We start from the raw sequence: 22,681 nt of genomic DNA, 5'->3' as shown, positions 1-22,681 counted from the left end.
GACCTCTAATGGTCTCGCTATCTTTTTTTGATTTTGGTATGACTTTAACTAGCGGAGAGTTGTTCTCGAGTTCTCATTAACATGAGTTTGGTAAAAGCTCCCTAATGACATAATTGATCAAATGCTGCTTTAGTATCCAAGACAGTCTCCTTAGAGATCTCAATGAACACAATTGCAAATATGCACAAAATTATCCACCATGCTGTAAGTGGTTCACTTAACCAATATTCCTGGCTCTGGTCTCTGCCTGTCTCTTCCACTACTGACAAACTGTAGCAGCCATGTGTACTAATCACAAGATCTTAGAATGTGGATTTTGCTGGTTGGGCCAGATTTTATGATCCATCACATTGCTCATTCTAATTACCCTTCTGAAACTAAAAGTGAGGTATTATTTGAACCAGCTGCAAATGTGTTGCTGGTCAAAGCACAGCAGGTTAGGCAGCATCTCAGGAATAGAGAATTCGACGTTTCGAGCATAAGCCTCCTGATGAAGGGCTTATGCTCGAAACGTCGAATTCTCTATTCCTGAGATGCTGCCTAACCTGCTGTGCTTTGACCAGCAACACATTTGCAGCTGTGATCTCCAGCATCTGCAGACCTCATTTTTTACTTATTATTTGAACCACTGCAGTTCATTTGGTATAGGTGCCTCCAAACTTCTTTTAGGAAAGGAGTTCCAGAAATTTGACCTAGTGACACTGAAGGAATGGTAATATATTTTCAGGTGTGGATGGTGAGTGACTTGGTGGGCAATGTGTAGGTAGTTGTGTTCCCATTTTTCTGCTGTCCATACTGCAGATGCTGGACATCAGAGTCGAACAGTGTGGTGCTAGAAAAACACGGCTGGTTAGGCAACATTTGAGGAGCAGAAGAATCGACGTTTCAGGCATGGGAATTCCAGATGAAGGCCTTATGCCCAAAACATCGACTCTCCTGCTTCACGGATGTTGCTTAACCAGTTGTGCTTTTGTAGAACCATACTGTTCGACTCTGATGTCCAGCATCTGCAGTCCTCAGTTTCTCCTGAGCAGTATTATTGACATGATAGAATGCTCTACTTGTCTCCTATCTGGAAAATGGGAGGGCGAGTGCCAGAGCCTAAGGCATTCCGAACCCATGCTGGTCTGGGAGATTAGTTGTGGATCAGAGCCTGGACCAGGAGGAAGTCTGAGCCCTGGCCACCCTGGAGGTGAGACCTGGACTGGAGGCCAGCACAGAGGCACTGAAGCTTTGTGTCCTGAAACCTGGTGCACACAGACTCAGTGAAAGGACTACAATAGAGTACTTTTAGACATATACTTTTTATTCTTATTCTGGATTTGAGTACTTTTAAAAACTTTATTTCTATTGTAGACATTTTTTCTTACTCTTTTAATTCAGTTACAAACACTTAAAGACGCTGTACCTAGGCACTCTGCACTAAAAATGGTACCAAAGAGGTGACATTACAAACTTTTCACTACACTTATTTGAGTGCATGTTACAAGAAAGGCTATTCTCATATTTAATTTTGAGGAAGTGAGGTACAAACTGTTATATCCTGTATACCAAATCCCCAGAGTTCATTTCATGTTCCCAAAGTGTTTACCTTCGAAGGAAATAAGGCTTTCAAAGTTAAATTTTAATGGGGTGACATAAGTCAGCCAAAACAAAGACTGAACTAAAAAAAGACTCGGCAAGCTTATCAGTATCTGTAAAAAGTAAAACATAATTAACATAGTCTTTCGTCTGAAACGCAACATACACCTCACTTGCTGTTGCAATACACTGCAATACCTGAAGCCCGGTGCATGTTGGGAAATGCATTTGGCGACAACGTGCCGGACTACAACTCCCGTGAAGCATTGCGGGCCCAGTTGTCTGATGGGATAGCGGAGGAGTGTCAGGCTGCGGGGGAGGAGGATGGGTGACTGAGTTGGGTCGGGGGTTGTGTGAGTACTCGGGAGTCGGCGACAACACGTGTCAGGTGGAGTGACAGGGAGGTGCGCATAACGCCGGCGGCAGCAGCACCCGCGGGTCTGTTAGGCCCATCCCAGCTCTGAGAGGTGAGTAATCGGGGGGGAGGGAAGCGGGACACGGCTGGCCGCTGGAAAAGGCCCTGAACGGGTTCCACGCCTCGGTGTAAAACTTTGACCCTGACAGGTCCCCGCAGGCAGCAGCAGCAGCGGCTTGTGTGACCCCGTGTACCAGCTTCCAGCGTGAGGACTTACAAACATCCACAAAACAGGGTGCCCACGCCAAAACCTAGAACATTTAAAACATAGACTAACTATGATTTAATCAATTCCTGATTGTTTTTATATGCATCTTCGATGAAGATGAAGTTACGGTTCAGTGGTAGCACTGCGGCCTCTGAGCAAGTCCCATTCATGAGGTTTTAACACAAATTTTGTTGACACTTCCATTCAATTACTGAGTGTATTGTCTTTTCGATATTAAAAGGAGTCTCTCTCTCTCTGCCTCTTCAAGAGCAATAAAATGCTGTTTTGAAGAAAGCCGGTGGTATTTTCATGTTTTGATAAATATGTGTTTGAAATGGTTATTTATCTCTACCATTTGTAAACCTTCACATTAGTCCATATGTTTCACTAGGTTATGACAGTAGCAACATTTCCAGAGTGCACAATTTATTTGAACGTTACATTATCTATTTGCAGGTGAGAGTTTTGCTGGCTAGTCCAGTATTTATTGTTAGTTCATAATTGTCCTTCTTGAATTGCTCCACTCCATGATGGGTAAGTGCATGCATAGGGCTATATAGGAAGCGATTCAAAATTTGATGCAGTGACAGTGAAGGAACAGTGATGTCCAAGTCAGGATGCTGTATGACTTAGAGGGGATCCTGCAGGTGGTAAAGTTCCTATGTATCTGCAGCTGTCGTACTTCAAGGTGGTAAAGGTTACAAATTTGAAAGACACAGTAGAGTCATAGAGATGTACAGCACGGAAACAGATTCTATGGTCCAACTCGTCCATGCTGACTAGATATCCTGAATTAATCGAGACCCATTTGCCAGCACTTAACCAATATCCCTCTAAACCTTTCTTCTTCATATACTCATCCAAATCCCTTTTAAATGTTGTAATTGTGCTAGCTTCCACCATTTCCTGTTGCAGCTCATTCCATACATGCACCACTCTTTGCATGAAAAAATTACCCCTAAGTCCCTTTTAAATCTTTCCCTCTCACCCTAAACCTGTGCCTTCTAGTTTTGAACTCCTCCATCCCAGGTAAAATACCTTGTCTATTTACCCTATCCATGCCCCTCATGGTTTTATAAAGCTCTGTCAGGTCACCCTTCAGCCTTCGATGCTCCAGGGAAAACAACCCCAGCCTATTCAGCCTCTCTCTATAGTTCAAATCCTCCAACCCTGGCAACATCCTTATAAATCCTTTCAAGTTTCACAGCATCCTTCCGGGAGGAGGGGGACCAGAATTGCACACAATGTTCCAAAAGTGCCCTAACCAATGCCCTGTAAAACTGCAACATGACCTCCTAACTGGTATACTTGATGCTCTGACCAACAGAGGAAAGCATACCAAATGCTGCCTTCAATATCCTGTCGTCCTGCAACTCCACTTTCAAGGAGCTATGAACCTAACCCCCCCAAGTTCAGCAACACTCTCCCGGACCTTAATATTAAAATGTAAGCCTGCCCTAATTTGCCTTCCCAAAATGCAGCACCTCATATTTATCTAAATTAAACTCCATCTGCCACTTGAAGGAGCAAGAGTGAGTTTCTGCAGTAAATCTTGTAAATGCTACACACTGCATTTCTTCTGTGTTGAGTGTGATGAGTGAATGTTGAAGGTGCTAGATCAAACAAGCTGTTCTGAATGATGATAAGCTTGGAGAAAGTGACGACTGCAGGTGCTGGAGAGTCAGTCAGAAAGTATGACGCTGGAAAAGCACAGCCAGTCAAGCAACATCTGAGGAGCAGAAGAGTTTTGAACATAAGCTGTTCATCAGGAATGTTAAGCTTGTTGAGTATTTTGGAACTGCAGTCATCCAGGGAGGTGTGGATTCCATCAGGTTGGAGACTTGTGTGCTGTAAATGGTGTGTAGGATATGAGGAATCAGGAGATGGGTGACTTGCAGCCTCTGACCTGCTGTTGTAGCTCCAGTACTTGTATGGACTATCCAGTTCAGCTTCTGTTAAGGAGTAATCCTTAGTTATTTAATTGTGGCGAATTCACTGCGTGGCCTCTCAATTTCTGTTCTCATTACAGCCTTGGTTCAAACACGAACAAAATACCTTCTTTGTAATCTCATCCATTATGTCAATTGTACCCTCACTGTTGGTATCCATCCAACTGACGCTCAGTCCCCTACCATCTAGTAGCATGTGGACAGCAGATATATGGAAACATATCACTTGCCAATTTCTCTCCAAGTCACTCACCATTCTGACTTGGAAATATATTGCCATTCCTTTGCAATTGCTATTTCAAAATCCTCTCTCATAACATAATGTGTGTACCTACATCAAATCATAGAATCCCTACAATATGGAAGCAGGCCATTTGACCCATTGAGTTCACACAGACCCTCTAACATCTCCTGCAGATCCACTTCCCTGTCCTATCCCTGTAACTCTGCCTTGCCTTAGCCTGCACATTCCCTGGGCAGGTGAACACAGCCAATCCACCTAACCTGCACATCTTTGGAATGTGGGAGGAAACTGGAGCACCTGGAGGAAAATCGCACAGATATTGGGAGAATGTGCAAACTCTGCACAGACCGTCACCCAAGGGTGGAATCAAACGCAGGTCCCTGGTGTGGTGAAGCAGCAGTGTTAACCACTGGACCACTGTGCTGTTCTACAAGTGGACTACAATAATGAAGAATGCTGCTTCCCATCACAACCACAAGAACAATTTGGGATGGGTAATAAAAGTGAACTGAACCACTATAATCCTCATCTCACAAATAAATTAATAAAAATATTCTGGATGAACCCACACGAGGAAGCGTCATGTCCAGCTTATCAAAGCCATTCAGGATCTTAAAATTTTCGAGAAAGATATTAGTCACTCTTCTAAACTCTTAAGAGAGCAAGCCCTGTCTGTTGTATGTATCTGCATAAGACAATCCACATATTTCAAATATCATGGTAGTAAACACCTCAGAGCTGCCAGAATGTGTTTATTTCCTAAAATAAGGAGACCAAAACTGCACACCAAGTGAGATGTAGTCTTGTCAATAACCTGAACTGAAACAAAACATTCTTTCATATTCAGTTGCTCTTATGATAAAGTAGACAATCCTATTAGTTTTCTTAACTGCTGTACCAGCATACTGCCATTTCAATTCATGCACTATAACACCAAGATCCCTTTGCACTTGGGAATTCTGCAGTCATGCTCCAATTAAGTAGTATACTACATTTTTATTTTTCCTATGAAAGTGACCATTTTTCCAATATTAGATTTTTTTTTGTTACCTCACTCAATCTATCTACATCTGTAACGCCCTTACATCATCTTTGTATCACTTTGGTGTGTGTCCTAGTGATGCCTGTGAATTTAACTGCCATGCCTGAGATGTAAATTGTAGAAGGTTGAGGCCCAGCACAGACTGCTGCGGGAGTCCACTCATCACATGCTGGTAATCAGACAAGTACCCATTTAAGCACATTTTATTTTATGCCAGCGAGTCAATCTTCTCTCCATACTAATATGTTACCGTCTACACGATGAGCTTTTGTTATTTGCAATAACCTTTGTTGTGCCACTTATCAAATGCTTTGTGGAAATACAGGTATAGTATGCTGATATAAACTCTTCTTTATCCACAGCACGTGTTGCATCTGCAATGAATTCCAGTAAATTGGTTAATAATGATATCCCTTTATTATAACCATGTTGACAACCCAATTATGTTGAAATTTTTAAAATGATCACCTTGAATCCCTTTATCAATCAATTCTAAAACATTCTCTATGACAGATGATGAATAAACGATTCAACTTTCCTGTTTTATGCCTCCCTCACTTCTTAAATAGAGGGGCTTCACTCACTGCTTTCCAGTTTGTTGGAATCTTTTCTGAATTTAGGGAATTTTGGAAAATTTAACGCATTTGACATATTATCTCATTGGCTCCCACTCAAGACCCTTCTAAGATGAAGTCCATTTGATGTAGAGATCTGTCCACAGCTGTTTGCTTAGTACCATTTCCCTTGTGATTGATACTTTCACTAAATTCCTCTCTCCGTCCTCCTGGTTCATTGCTATTACTGCGTTTCACTTTGTATTTTCTATAATGAAGACAGAAGCAAAATATTTGTTTGTTACATCCATCATTTCCTTACCTCCTATTAACTCCCCATTTTCATTGTCCAGAAGAACATCACTCACTTCACTCTTTTTCTTTTTGAAAACCTGTAGAAACTCCTGTTATCCAATTTTTACATTTCTGTGTAGCTTTATCTCACACTCGAATTTCTTCCTCCAATTAACCTTTTAGTCATTTGCTGCTGTCCTTTACATTGGGAGCAGCCCTCTGACCTGCCAGTCATCTTGGTGTAGCAGTGTACTTAGGTTTGAAGCTTTCCCTTGAGAATTTTTCTTTATACTAGAAATATGTATATTCTGAGTTATGAAATATCCCAATAAATGCCTAGAATAGTTGTTCACTTCAGCTGGCTCAGCTTTCATGCCCACATATGCCATTATTTAGGCTTAAAATAAAGTCTTAGCCTCAATCTTCTCCCTTTCAAACTGGGTGTAAAATTTAATAATGTTGTGTCACAGCTACCAATGCCAGCCTTAACTGTGAAGTCTTTAATCTTACCACATTGCACAATACCATATCTAATATAATCTGTTCTTAGGTTGCTTCTAAAACATTGTGCTCTAAGAAACTATCTTGAAAGCATTCTATGAACTCCACATTCAGGCTACTACTGCAAACCTGATTTTCCAGTTTATATGCAGACTTAAGTTACCCATGATTATTGTCATTCCTTTATTTCAAACACCCGGTATTTTTTATTGTATTTTAAACGACAGTGCTAACTCCTCCACCTTTACTTCCAGTTTTTCTTAAATGTCCTGTAACCCTCTTCAGAACTCGATGCTTGTCATCCTGAAGCCTGTCTCCAGATTGGCTCTCCCGTCCCTATTTATTTATTTTACTGTGCACTGTATTGATTAGATTAGATTAGATTAGATTAGACTACTTACAGTGTGGAAACAGGCCCTTTGGCCCAACAAGTCCACACCGACCTGCCTAAGCGCAACCCACCCAGACCCGTACCCCTACATTTACCCCTTCACCTAACACTACGGGCAATTTAGCCTGGCCAATTCACCTAACCTGCACATTTTTGGACTGTGGGAGGAAACCCATGCATACACGGAGAGAATGTTCAAACTCCACACAGTTGCCTGAGATAGGAATTGAACCCGGGCTCTGGCGTTGTGAGGCAGCATTGCTAACTACTGTGCCACCAAAAGCATTGTGGAGAATGTGGGCATCGATCCCACTACCTCTCGCATGCCAAGCCAGCGCTCTATTATTTGAGCTAATTCCTGGCAGCTTGCAAAGATATTGAAGGGGCACCCCTTGCAAGACAAAGCTGTGCCTTGGTACACATGACAATAAATTCAATTCACTACCAGTTCATTTGCTTTATAAATACTTGATACACATTTTTATTTATTTGTTTCATCTAGCCTTGATTGGTATATTCCTAGGTTTATTTCTTTCTGCCCCTTTTGGCCATTCTCTGACCCTCCTTTTCTATATTACTATTTTCCTTTCTTACCTTGTTTCTGTTCTTTGATAGACTGCATAATTCCACATTTGATCCCTTGCCTCATTATTTAGTTTAAAATCCTCTCTACGTTCCTGGTTTTGGATGTACAAGAGCTCTGGTCTCAGCATGGTTTGTGAGTAGACCATTCCAAAGGTACAGCATCACATACACCAAACTACTGCCAATGGCCCACTAATTGAAATTCTTCTCCCACACCAGTCTTTGTACTATGGATTCATTTCTCTGATTTTATGTACGTTATGCCAATTTGCACGTGACTCAGATGATAATCCAGATGTTCTAACTTCTGAGGTACCATGTTTTAGTGTTTAGTTCCTCAATTGCTATATGCAGAAACACTTTAATTGTTCTTCCTATGTTGTTGATATCTATATGGACTGTGACCATTGGATTACTAACCCCTAGAATATGGAAAGTAGGACTTTGCAGAGTCAAAGGTCTGAATCTGCTGCTCTGCATTCTGTTCATGAAGTCAGCTCTTGCTCTGCCACTCTGTTCATATAGTCGATCCCACCCATCACCCTACACCTGTAGCCCTCCCCCACCTGGCTATTCTGCTCATGGAACCTTGCCACTCCATTCTCACAGACTTTCATCCTACCTGAACACTCTGCTCATCGACTTTCCTCTTGTCAGTCTGCTCACAAAGCCCTTCCCTCTCATTCCATCTCAGTGTTCACGCAACACTTTCTGCCCCACTACAAAGATCACTTAGTGCTTACCTGAGACATTGCCACTCTGCTCACTTCTGCCTCCCTACCACTTCACTCCACTGCTCTGGTCTTGCACCCTTTCCTCCACTTTGCTACTCCATTCCTTAATCACTCCGCTTGCCATGCCGCTCTGCTCACAAACCCTTCCCCTCCACCAATCTGATCATATGATCCTTCCAATTTTCATTCTGGTGGAGCAAAGTCACATGCCGGAAATTCTATGTTGAGTAACTCGTCTCCTGATTGGTTAAAGCTGGTCCTGCATCTGCAAAGCATAGCAGTCTGATGGAATACCCTCCAGTTGCTAGATAATGCAGCTCAAGAAGCTTGGCACTGTGCAGGGGTAAAGCTTGATTGGCAGCCCATCTAACATCGTCAATATTCACACCCTCCACATTAATACCATCTGCACTACCACCTGCAGAGTCCCTTGGAAGTCACACATCATCTTGATATTGTTGTTCCTTCAGTGTTGCTGGGTTAAAATTCCACAACTCCCTAACACCGTTGTGGATGTGCCCTCACCACATGATCTGCAGTAATCCAAGAAGGCTGATCACCACTGCCCCCTCAAAGTATTCTGGTTGCAGTAATAGTGCTTACCTAGCCAATGCTGTCTCTATTCCACAAATGATAAAATCTCCTTATGTTCTAGTCAACCTTTTTTAAGTTTTGATTTGTCTTCCTCTGATCCATTTCCCCACATGAAATTCCATTTGTTACAATTTGTCCACTAATTTAATTTTTTTTTACCATTTTGTTGATCCTGTTGACATCTACACAATGTAAGAGCCTCATAATGTAGTGTTATATACAGCTCTTTCTTCTTCCACAAGGTTTTCAAAATTCACTTTCAGCACATGGGCATTGCTGGTTGGGCCAGCATTTATTGCCTGTCCTAATTGCCTTGTGAAGTGATGAACTGCTCTCTGGAACTGCTGCAGTCCATTTGGTGCAGGTATACCCACAACACTGGTAGCCGTGAATTCTACAACTTTGACCCAGTGACATTGAAGGAACAATGATATATTTCCAAATCTCGAATGTGAATGGTTGAGAGAGGACTTGCAGGTGGAGTGTTCCTATATACTGCTTGCCTTGGCCTTCCAGTTGGTAATGGTGCTGCGTTTGGAAAGTGCTCTCAAAGAAATGTTGATGCATTTCTGCAGAGCATCAATGATGAAGAAATCATAGTTTACATTCTGAAGATATGCTGGGAGGTGAGTGAACATACCCAGCTATATCTCTTTGGAGTAGAGTTTTAGGAAGGTGGAAAGAAAGGTAGTGATGGAGTTTGGGCTGTATGCTATAAAAGTATGGCCACAAGTAGTATAATGGAAGAAAATGGGGATTTAAAAAGGCCGGAAATGTAGAGTTCTTGGAGTATTTTGAGCAAGGGGAGATTTCAGAATTTGGAGGGGTAAGGCCCACACTTGGAAGAAAATGTTAAAATCAAGGCATTTATTGACCTGTAACCATTATAGGTGGCTGAGGAAAGGAATGATGGTTGAATGGGATATGGCTGGCCATATTAGAAGCTGAAGTTTACAGTTGGTTGAAGACCGGAAACCCACTTGGAGAGCATTGGAATAATCAAATCTAGAGGTAACTGAGGAAAGGATTGGGGTTGCAGCAGTAGATGGGCTGATGTAGGACAGAAATGGCTGATGATGTCAGCTACTTAACTGGTTAGAATTCTGACTTTGTCACTTTGTTATCAAGTGCTGCAAGTGTCCACATTATTGCTGCTCCAGTAATAGCTTATTAAGAAGCAAAGTGGAAAATGTGCCCCTTTCTGGGTTCAGCTTAGTATGGGAGGTGATAGCCTAGTGGTATTGAGGCTGGACTGTTAATCCAGAGATTCAGATAATGTTCTGGGGACCTGGTTTCAAATCCCTTCATGGTAGATGGTGGAATTTGGATTCAATAAATCTGGAATTAAGAATCTAATGATGACTATGAATTGATTGTCAGAAAAACCCATCTGGTTCAGTAATACCCTTTAGGGAAGGAAACTGCCATCCTTACCTGGTCTGGCCTACATGTGACTCCAGACTCACAGCATTGTGGTTGATGCTTAACTACCCTTTGGGCAATTAGGGATGGGCAATAAATGCCGCCTGACCAGCGACGCCCACATCCCATGAATGAATAAAAAAATGTCACCATTGGATGCTTTACACAGGTGAACCTTTGGGCAGAAATGTCAACACGTGAATGGATAAGTTAGAGGAAAAACTTGCTGGTTCATCTAGCTTTATCTTCTGCATCACGATTAATACTCCTGGCCACTGTATGCTAAGTAATCTAATGGAAGAGATGAGAAACTAGATGTTTTTTGGGGGGAAAACCCTATCTGGGAGAAGCAAATCTGGCAAAATTAACCAGTTGGACAGTGTCTGGCTGTTGGATCCTTTTGATAAGTTTTTGGATCCTGTTGAAATAGTTTGAAACTGTTATAATCTGTACCAAAAGTGGATTGCAAAGTGCCTGTACAGGTTAAATTACAGCCTGCCTGTTTTGTAGCATTCCTAAAATCATGAATGATGTGAGATACGTGCAAGTGATTATTTTGAAGATTGTTGGTGCTAATAAATGCTGCTTTATGATATTTGTCTTCCTGTATCTTGCAGAATGTTTCGTCGCTCAAGACTCAGCATAAAACCTAATGTGAAACCTGGTGGAAGAGGCTCATCACAGACAAGCAAGGAAGATGACAAGGACCATACCTCCGTCCAGCAACCAAGTCCAGAAAGAAACGCTTCCAATGAAAATGATGCTACTGAGTCTCAAGTTGTGGTATCAGTTCCACCAATGCCACCGCCTAATGCAAGCAGAGAACAGGAAGAAAGAGATGACCCAGATGAGCAGCAGGAGAATGTTCCAATTAATAAGTTAGTATTGAATTCATTTGAATACTGGTCTCAGTTATCATAATCTTAATCATCAACTTTCTGTTCTAATATTTTCCGTCTGTGCACCAGCTGCAGTTTTTAATTGCCTCGTAAGAATATAAAAATAGGAATGGGAGTAGGCCTTGAGCCTGCCATGCCATTCCAGAAGATTGCAGCTGATGTGTCCCAGGCCTAAACTCCTCTGATGCCAGTTACTCAGAGCCCTCAACTTTTGATATTTCAAAAATTCCGTCTACCTCCTCTTTAAGTGCTTTCAGTGATCTAACTTCTACAGCTCTCTGGGATAGACAATTCTGCAAATTCTGTGCACCCTGAGATAAGAAATTCCTTTGTATCTGAGTTTTAAATGACTGCCTCCCTTATTCTGTAACTGTGTCCCCAGTCTGAGTTAGTGCCATGAGTGGAAGCATCTGCCCTCTCAAGCCCCTCAGAATCTTGTATGTTTCAGGAAGATCAACCTTCATTCTTCTGAAGACCTAAGCTGTTTAGTTGCTTTCGATAACGTAACCACTTCATCTGAGGAATAAATCTAGTTAATCTGTTTGAATTGCTCCTACTGCAATATATTCTTTATTTAATACGGGGACCAAACGTATACACAAGTGTGCCATCACTAGCACCCTGCACATTTGAAGGAAGACTTTATTTTTTAAAATTCAAAGCATCTTATAATGAAGGGCAAAATTGTATTTACTTTCTCGATTACATCTGCATAATAGCTTCTTGTGTTTCATGCACAAGAACACCCAGAAATCTATATGCTGTAGCTTTTTAGAATTTTTTCAATATAAATAATATTCTAACTTTTGATTCTTCCTACCTTATAATTTCCTGCAATAAACCCCATTTGCCAAGTTGTTGCCCACTCCAATATACCTATATGCCCTTATTGATTTCTCATGTCATCAGCACGAAATGCCCTCCTATGTATTTTTGTGTCATCAGCAAATTTGGATAGATTACACTCTACCACTTCCTCCAAATTATTATAAATAATAAATAATTGAGGCCCTAGGACTGATCCTTATGGCTCTCCACATCTTCCTAACTTCAAGAGAGCCCATTAATCCTGACCATCAGTTCTATTTTGTGCAATGATCCTTTACGTGCCACCTTACTGAATGCTTTCTTGAAATCCGAATACATTACATTTGCTTTTATAAACCCTGCTTGTTATATCCTCAAAGAACTGAAGCAAATTTATCAAACATGATTTCCTTTTCACAAAATCATGTTGACTCTTATTGGTTGCATCAGGTTTTCCTAAATTTCTTGTTGTTTCTTTCTTAATAAGGGACTCTAGCATTTTCCCAATGACAAATGGAAGGCTAACTGTCCTGTAGTTTTCTGTCTTCTGTCTCCGTCCCTTTTTGAATGTCATATTGCCGTTTTCTCAATCTGCTAGATTCCTTCTGAAGTTCATTGAGTTCTGGAATATATTGACCAATGCCTTCACTACCTTTGCAGTCAGTTCCTCCAAAACCCTTGGATGGAGATTGGCAGATCCTTGTGACCTATCTGTCTTTAATCCCAATAGTTTGTGAAATACCTTGTCCTTTATCCACCAGAAAAACTCTGTCAAAAGAACTTTGTTCTCTTAGCACCTTGTTTATCTGACACCTTTGGGATGTTTATGGTTTCCTCCACCGTGAAGATGCAAAATATTGCTTTAAATTATCTGCTATTTCCCTGTTTCCTGTTGTCAATTCCTCAGTTGTATCCTATCAGGATTCTACACTCACTCTATCTACTTTGTTACATATCTATAGAAGCTTTTACTATTCATTTTAGAACATAGAACAATACAGCGCAGAACAGGCCTTTTGGCCCTCGATGTTGCGCTGACCTGTGAACTATTCTCAGCTCGTTCCCATACACTATCCCAAATTCATCCATGTGCTTACCTAAGGATTGTTTAAATCTCCCTAATGTGGCTGAGTTGACTACATTAGTAGGTGGGGCATTCCACGCCTTACCACTCTCTGCATAAAGAACCTGTCTCTCACATCTGTCTTAAATCTATCACCCCTCAATTTGTAGTTATGCCCTCTCGTACAAGCTGACATCATCATCCTAGGAAAAAGACTTTCACTGTCTACCCTATCTAATCCTCTGATCATCTTGTATGTCTCTATCAAATCCACTCTTACTCTTCTTGTTGCCAGTGGTTCAAGTCTCTTGGCCTTTCCTCATAAGACCTTCCCTCCAGATCAGGCAACATCCTGGTAAATCTCCTCTGCACCTTTTCCAATGCTTCCACATCCTTCCTGAAATATGGGGACCAGAACTGTACATAATATTTCAAGTGTGGCCACACCAGCGTTTTTTATAGTTGCAGCATGATATTGCGGCTCCGGAACTCAATCCCTCTACGAATGAAACCGAACACACCGTATGCCACCTTAACAGCACTACCCACCTGGGTGGCAACTTTTAGGGATCTATGTACATGGACTCCTAGATCCCTTTGCACATCCACACTACCAAAAATCTTTCCATTGACCCAGTACTCTGCCTTCCTGTTATTCTTCCCAAAGTGCATCACCTCAAATTTAGCTATACTGAACTTCATTTGCCACTTCTCAGCCCAATTCTGCAGTTTATCCAAGTCCCCCTGCAACCTGTAACATTCTTTCACACTGTTCGCTACTCCACCGACTTTAGTGTCGTCTGCAAATTTACTAATCCATCACCTATGTCTGCGTCTAGGTCATTTATAAAAATGACAAACAGCAGTGGTCCCAAAACAGATCCTTGTGGTACACCACTAATAACCAGACTCCAGGCTGAATATTTTCCATCAACCACCACTTGCTGCCGCCTTCCAGAAAGCCAGTTTCAAATTCAAACTGCTAAATCACCCTCAATTCCATGCCTTTGCAATTTCCCCAACAACCTACCATGTGGAACCTTATCAAAAGCTTTACTGAAGTCCATGTATACCACATCAACTGCCCTACCCTCGTCTACATGCTGGGTGACCTTCTCAAAAATCTCAATGAGATTTGTGAGACATGACCTGCCCTTGACAAAACCATGTTGACTATCTGAAATCAAATTGTTGCTTGCTAGATGATTATAAATCTTATTTCATAATGCTTTCCAAAGCCTTTCCTACAATAGAAGTAAGACTCACTGGTCTATAATTACTTGGGTCATCTCTACTGCCCTTCTTGAACAAGGGCACAACATTTGCAATCCTCCTGTAGACAATGATGACTCAAATATCAAAGCCAAAGGCTCTGCCATCTCCTTTTGTGGGAGGAAACTGGAGCATCCAGTGGAAACCCCTGCAGACATAGGGAGAATGTGGAAACTCGAAGCAGACAGTCACTCAAGGCCTGCAACATGCCTGGGTCCCTGGTGCTGTGAGGCAGCAGTCCTAGGCACCTATCCTACCTCCTTTTCCTTTTGGCTTATTTATACAATACATTAAATCCCTTTGATTATTCAATTCCCAGTCTCAGACTAATGGTACTTGACAACTACACCATCATATTGCAATTTAATACAGGTGATTTGATCGTATTGTTTCTGTCCATCCTTTTGCCAGTAAAAGTGTGACCAATTCAGCATAGAAGAGCATTATAGAAATTTGATTATGCTGTACTGAGATTTTACCTTGGACTAATTGCCAGTCATATCTTGGATTGACTGGTTTGTGGCACCTTGCTGAATGCCTTTGCAGTGTCACAGCAATGGGTACTAGTCTCAATGTGTTGTTAAGTAACTTTGTTTCATTACTTTTCTGTATAAACAGAGAGTGAATCATACATAATTGCTGAGTGCCTACATAAGTCTGCCAAACAATTGCTACATAAGCACTTGAAACTTGAAAGACTTTCACTGCTGAAATGACAAAATCTCAGTAATAAAATCTTTTAAATTCACAGGTTTAGCATTCTGGAGTGCAAATCAATTCAGTGGTGGTATAAAATAGCTAGGTTTAGATCAGCCTGAGCTATATACTCTTTTGAATTTGCTTTTACGTTAAAATCAACAGAAAGAAAATTGGGTATTTGCTCCTCACTATTTCCCATTTCTGAAGTTAAAGTTCCCTTTAGTTTTTAAAAAATGTTTACTTATGATAAGTTTAAAACAAAACACTGCTTTGTGTAGATTATTATTGGGGTGAAGAGTCAAAATAGACTTATGTTATGGACTCGGCCAAACCACTCAAAACATTCTTAAGCAGGCAGCCCCAGAGCATAACTTTGCAATTTGTTTCTGTAAATGTACAGTGAAAATTACTGAGTAGGATAGCTAGGTTGACTACTAGATTTTAAAACAGACAATAAATTATTCACAGAATCACACAATCAAACACAAAGAATTGAATAAAGAATCCCTACAGAACTCAGCCCATCCAACTAGACGAAATTATGCTGTTCCAAATATACAAACAGTCCTAATAAGCAAACTTCCTTTAAAACCCAGTATAAATGGAACACATGGTTTCAGGTTGAAGTTGAAGGGCAGAAAGAGAGAGAGTTTCTACACAGTTTCCTGTTGAACTTCCAACTAGTTCAAGACTGAACTAAAACTATTCAGCTTAGCTAGAAAGGTGACCGCTCCCCTTTCATTATACAGGTCACTTCTAAAACATGACCGCTTTGGCCTGAAGTCTCATCTGTTTACCTATAAACAAAAGTTCTCTCAAAATCCTTTTTATCTCTGTACCAAACCAGACTGATTGGAGCCTGGCCCGGTTTATTGCCCATCTGAATAAAATCAAGGACAGAGTCTCCTACAGCCCAGGAACAGCTTTTAGGAAAAAAAGGGATTAGCTTTGTGGCACTTAAAGTAAAATAATTATTCTTAGTCCATATGTAGTCTATTGGATTGGAAATTATCAGGCATGATAAGTACAATAAATCAATGGAGGTATTAAAATCCACTTGTGAAAATGTTAATAAGAAATACTAATTTCCTACATTTTTCAAGGGGTCTAAGTAATTCTGGTCCAAAATCATAGCGTGCTGATGAGTCTTTTTGACTTGTGCCCAAGAGACAAACAAACAAACAAAATGGCGGTGTAATATTAATGTCACTGAACTAGTAATTTTGAACTCCTCCAGGTTCATATTTTGGACACATAGCATATGGTGTAATTTGAATTTGTAAAAGATTGGGATAAAATGCTCGCCTAATGGTGATCTAGTTCACTGCAGTCATTTAGGGAAGGGAATCTGCTGTCTTTACCAGGTCTGGTCTTTGTGACTTCATACCCACAGCAATGTGGTTGATATTTAACTGGCCTCTGGGCAATTAGCCATGGGCAAAAAATGCTGGCCTAGCCAGCGATGTCCACACCCTGTGAACAAATTTTTAAAAGATTAGTTGTACCGAAAAGGTTTTGGCTAATGAACCATAACAATAAAACAGCATTATTTTTTACCTTTAACCTGGACATTTTGAGAAATAAATGGATTGAATGATGTGAGGACCACATAGACCGGAAATATTTCAGTCTGCACCCAAGTCTTTCTGGGTAATTTCAGACAAAATGGTCATAGGGATGTTATAGGAGGCCTCAGTGTTCCAGGGTAACAAACACATAGCTTTTACCTTTGATCTCTTTCTTTTGCCCTTAATTGTTTTCTGGTGATTGCCTCTCCTTTCTGCTGAATGTGTGTTTGAGTAGAGCAATGAAAAATTGGCGATGATATTTGTTAAAGATAACTTGTCCACTGATCACTTATCATTTATATTCTGACTTGTAAATTAGCCATTCATTTAGGAACCTGCAGTCATGAAAACTCACCACACTTTAATATCAGTCATGATGTTTGATGTAAAGAATGGAAATTGGAGCATTTTTATTGTCAAATTTCTTGGAGCAGTTTGAGCTCTGGATGCCCAAACTAAGATACAGTAATGCAGCAGGAAATGTGGCAGACTTGGGTATTTACACTTTTAATCTTTAGTTCCTGGTTTCCATTACCATCTTTTTTTTGCCTTGTGCTTCCATGCTTTTTGTCACTGACTTTGTCTTATCTTTGTCTTTTTACTGGCCTTCCCCTTATTTTCTTCTTCCCTCCCACTACCCCTCTTTTCCTGATCTCTGCTAACACTAATACTCTCTACCATTTGCTAGTTCTGATAAAATAAAATCAATCAGAAAGATTAATTCTCAGATAGTTGCCTAACCTCTTTATTCATTCATGGGATGTGGGCTTTGCTGGCTGGGCAGTATTTATTGTCTACCTCAAATTGTCCTTGATAATGTGGTGAGCTGCATTATTGAATAGCTGCAGTCCATTTTATTTAGATATACCCACAATGCTGTTACAAAGGGTGTTCAGTTCATATTCTGGTCAATGATAATACTTCTAGGATGTTAATAATTAGGAATTCAGGAAGGGTAATGCTGGAAGTCAAGGGTGACAGTTAGATTATATCTTATGGGAGATGGTAATTGCTTGACATTCATGTGGTGCATATGTAACTTACTGTTACTCAGCCCAAGCCTGGATTTTGTCCTTGCTGCATTTTGTGGCATGGACTATTTCACTTTTTCAGGAGTTGTAAATGGTGCTGAATATTGTGTAATTATCAATGAACATCTCCACTTCTGATCTTACAATGGAATGTCATTGATGAAGCAGCTGATGATGGTTGGGCCTGAGACACTGCCCGAGGAACTGAGCCCTGTTGTGTTGCGGTGGCAGTGTGCCTACCACTGAGCTGGGAGGCCTGGGTTCAAGTTCCACCTGCTTTAGAGCAGTACAACAACATTGCTAAACAGTTTTGATTAGAAAAATAAGGTACCCTGTGGAACTCCTGTAGTAATGTCCTGCCTTGAGGTGCAACTGACTGCACCAACCTCAGCCATATTCCTGAACGCTAGGCATGATGTAACCCAGAATTTTCCCTCTGATTCCCTTTGACTCTAATTTTGCTTAGAGTCTGCAGTCAGTCAGAGCAGTTATTCTAGCTTCTGCTCTGGGGTTTGACTGTTCTATTCATATTTTAACCAAGTCAATGAGGTGGACAGGAGTAAAGCAGCCCTCGTGGAGCACAAATTGAGCATCAATGAGCAGGTTATTGCTAAGAAATTGCTCCTTGATAACAATATTGATGATGTCTCCTATGATCTTTACTATCAATTGAGAGTAGACCGGAGAGTTGGTAATTGACCAGATTAAATTAGATTAGGTTAGATTACTTACAGTGTGGAAGTCTGTAAGTAAGTCCACACCGACCCACCGAAGCGCAACCCACCCATACCCCTACACGTACCCCTTCACCTAACACTGCGGGCAATTTAGCATGGCCAATTCACCTGACCCGCACATCTTTGGACTGTGGGAGGAAACCGGGGCACCCAGAGGAAACCCACGCAGACACGGGGAGAATGTGCAAACTCCATACAGTGAGTTGCCTGAGGCGGGAATTGAACTCTGGTCTCTGGCGTTGTGAGGCAGCAGTGCTAACCACTGTGCCACCGTGCCGCCCTCTAACCACGGTTGGATTTGTCCTGCCTTTCGTGCCAGGATATGGCTGGGCAATTTTATATGTTAGTATCTGTCCTGAAACAGCTTATTTAGAGGAACACGTCTGTACACGTCTTCTGTAATATTACTAGGGTATTATTAGGGCACCTATCATTGCAGTATTCAGTGCTTTCATTTATTTCTTCATATCACAGAATGAATCAATTTAATTGAAGCCTGACATCTGTGTTACTGAGGATTTCTGGAGAGGCTGAGTTGGTCATCCAACACTTCTAGCTGAAGGATGTCACAAATCCCTTTTATACTGACATGTTGGGCTCCTCTGTTATTGAGGGGGAGAGGAGATTCACCAGCAATTTAGAGCAACTCAGCTATGAAAAGAGACGAGATAGATTGGTGTTGTTTTACTTAGAGCAGAGAAAGCTGAAAAGGGAACTGATTGAGTTGTACAAAGTTCTGAGAGATGTAGAGTGAGAAATATTCCTATCTGGTAGACCAGTCAATAACCAAGTGGCACAATTTTAAGTTGGATACAAGAAAGTTAGATGCCTAAAAGGATAGTAGAGGTGGAAGTCATCAAGACATTTAAGAACTGTTTAGATGAGCACTTTGAATGCCATAATATGCATGGCCTTAAGTCAAGTCCTGGCACAGTATACCAAAGGCCTTCATTTTATATTGTGAAAGCTCTGAGTGCTCATTGAGGATAAGGATATTTGTCCAGCCTTCTCCTTCAGTGAGTTGTTTAATTGTCTACAACCATTTAAGAGCATATGTGGCAAGAATGCAGAGCTAAGATCTCATCTGCTGATTGTGGAATCACTTAGCTTTATTGGAGGAGAAGCCCCTGAGGAGAAACATCTTCACCCAGAGAATGGTGAGTCTGTGGAGTTCTCTGTCACAAAAAGTGACTGAGGTGAAAACATTGAATGTTTTCTCAAGATGATTAAATATAGTTCTTAAGGCTAAAGAGGTTGAAGGGTATGGGGCGAAAGTGAAAACAGAGTACTGAATTGGGTTCTCAACCATGATCATATTCAATGGCGGACCAGGCTTGAAGGGCTGATGGCCTACTATTTTCTATGTTTTCATTTTTCTATCAATTGCTACTAATGCAATAGTCCTTTACCAGTTCGACACCTTATTTTTAATAGCTGATCCTGTTCCTGGTAAGTCCTCCTACCTCTTCATTGAAATGGTGTTGATTCCCCCTAGCGTGATGGTAAGGAGAGAATGAGGGATCTGCAACCTCATACTGCTGCAGAGTATGAGGTTGCAGAATGTGTTGGTGAGTACAATTCTGCTGCTGGTAGTCCATAGTCCCAGATGAATACCCAATCTTGAGTTAATAGATTTGTTTGAAGTCTCTCTCATTTCACAAGGTGGTAACAAGACACAACACAATGTCAGGTGTGAAGACCAGACTTGGTCTCTGCAAGGACTTTGTGATGGTCACTCCTATGGATGCTGTAATGGACTGATGCATCTCTTGCAAATAGATTGATGAGGATGTTTTACCACTTGTTGGTTTCTCCACTATCAACCCCCAGCAGGCCCAGATCAGCTGCTCTATCCTTTAGGATTTGACCATTTCATCACTAGTGGTGCTTCAGAACCATTCTTGGTGATGGACATTGAAACCCCTCATCCAGAGTACTTTCTGTGTCTTTGTCACCTTCAGTGCTTTTTCCAAATGTTGTTCAACATGGACGAATACTGATATACCTCCCAAACGAGGGCAACATGTTGTAATAAGCAGGAAGAGTATTGTTGATTAGAATAGTTACTTTTAAGTGATTTTCAGCCTTTTGGTGGTCTTCTGCTGGGTGATGTGTTTGACTGTGGCTGTTTATTTGGAATGACTATTTTCTTTTAAAATCAGATTGCGAAGTTATTTACTATTTCAAACAAAACAACATCAGACCAATTCAGATGATTACACAGTAAATGTTATTTACGTTATATGCACTTTTTATCAATTTTTCAAGGGACTGGACTTCAAATGAAAGAAGGGTTAAACTGGTCTTGAAATGTTAGTTTTGTATTTTCACTGCAGATGCTGCCAGGTCTAATAATTTTCTCCAGCATTTTCTGTTCTCATTTTCAATTTCCAGCATCCGCAGCAGTTTTCTTTTTTTTGGGTATATTTAGATATTTTATGTTTATAAATAAACAAAACACCAACCTCTCATTGGCAACCACAACGTATAGCAGACTCAGATAAACGTTCTCATACAGGTCTTTTTCTTTTGCATCTCATTGTTAACTTAGGTCATCTGATTCCTCAGTTAGTTAAACTGGGCTGGGAAGTCATTCTGTTTCCATTGAGTGTCAAAACATAAATAGCATGGGTTGTTATATTGTGTGATGTTAAATAAGTGACATTGATTTTAATTTTTTTTTGATAACATTTTGGGCTTTTCTCTATTTGCATTTTTCTAAGTGATACTAAATAAATTTAAAACATTATTATAACCAGCAAACTTTTTTTTAAGGAATGACACGAATGATAAGACTGGAGAATCTGGTGTCAATAGTAAACTCTCTGTGGCACCTTTGCAAAGGAGGAAGCGTTTCTCTACCATGCCAAATTTAGCCAAACCCAGATCTACGTCTACATCTGCATCTACACAACCATCAAGCAGCATAACATCAAAATCTCTTGCTCAACAACAAACTTCATTAACGATTGGAGCCAATACTGCATCTGTTCAAGGTAAAGCCTCTCCATCACAGACCTCTGCTACTGACAAAGTGCTTCCAAAATCATTGGACAAACGCAAGCCCGCTTCAGGACAACTTAATAAATTGCCAGAAAAGAAAACCCCAATTCCTCAAGTACCTCAGTTTTCTCCAGTTAAAAGTCCTGTGCACAAAGATCCAGCTATTGGCACCAATACTATTCGCTCACCTATGACACGAAAGACTCTGTCCTCACCACTCAAGGAGAGGATTATGCCAAGCAGTCCACCTGCGAAAGGAATTGTACCATCCCCAAATCACTCACCTGTACGCCCTAAATCAGCAAAAATTCCATCTGACCTTGAACGACTGAGGAAAGCTCGAAAACTGCGTGAAATGCTAAAAGAGGAGTTGAGGAAAGAGAAGGCAAGTTTTAAATGTGTGTTTTGAGGTTGTTTTTGTTGACAATTACGTTCAATTGGAGCCAATTTTGTTGCCATATAGCAATGAAATATTACTCATAGCTGATTCGATATATTTATCTTATTTTAAAGTTACAATAATATTAGCTTGTTATTTGCAAATATGTGATATAAAGTAGGACTAATGACTAATGCTCTACGTACTTAACAGATGTGATTCTAAATTTATATCCATTCAACATGGTATTCTTCCCACAATATAAAATGCAAGTATTAACTTCCTAGACATCACAATATTTAAATTGGCACAACAACAAACATAAATTGGCAATAAATGTTTTTTGAAAAAAATCGTAACACTTCGATACACAAAAATCCATCACCATAAGCACCATGCTTTCTGTTGACTGGGGAAGTCACTGTTAAACTGTTGTATGTTTGTCTATAATACAAACATTGCACCAAAAGCATTGAAAGTACTTGAGAGTTTCTGAATTTTGGTAATGCATCAATGTAAGTGTTCATAAAATTAAATTGTTTAAATTAAATTATACACTTGACATAGTTGTCATTACATCATCTACTACATTTTCCCCCCAAATAGTAGTCTCAGAAATTATGCAGCTTTAATTGAGGAACCCTGCTTTAGTTTGCAAGAAATTCATTACCTGACTTTTCCTGATACAGGTTAAATGAATATTCCTTTG

The 22,681-nt window shown here is 40.5% G+C and overlaps 1 protein-coding gene across 1 annotated transcript in view; it reads left to right on the top strand.

The window, feature by feature from the left end:
• Positions 1-1,938: 1,938 nt before the first annotated feature.
• LOC132822870 (transcription factor TFIIIB component B'' homolog) overlaps positions 1,939-22,681 on the top strand; it is an 81,552-nt gene continuing 60,809 nt past the window's right edge. The window contains exons 1-3 of the mRNA XM_060836251.1: positions 1,939-2,048; positions 11,132-11,392; positions 21,366-21,978. Coding sequence (XP_060692234.1) covers positions 11,133-11,392; positions 21,366-21,978 — 873 coding nt within the window. The 5' untranslated portion in view covers positions 1,939-2,048; position 11,132. The remainder of the gene's footprint in view (positions 2,049-11,131; positions 11,393-21,365; positions 21,979-22,681) is intronic.

The sequence above is a fragment of the Hemiscyllium ocellatum genome, chromosome 2 (assembly GCF_020745735.1).
Source record: "Hemiscyllium ocellatum isolate sHemOce1 chromosome 2, sHemOce1.pat.X.cur, whole genome shotgun sequence".
Lineage (NCBI taxonomy): Eukaryota > Metazoa > Chordata > Chondrichthyes > Orectolobiformes > Hemiscylliidae > Hemiscyllium > Hemiscyllium ocellatum.
The sequence above is the reverse complement of the archived record's forward strand: the minus strand, read 5'-3'. Positions and strand labels throughout refer to the sequence as shown.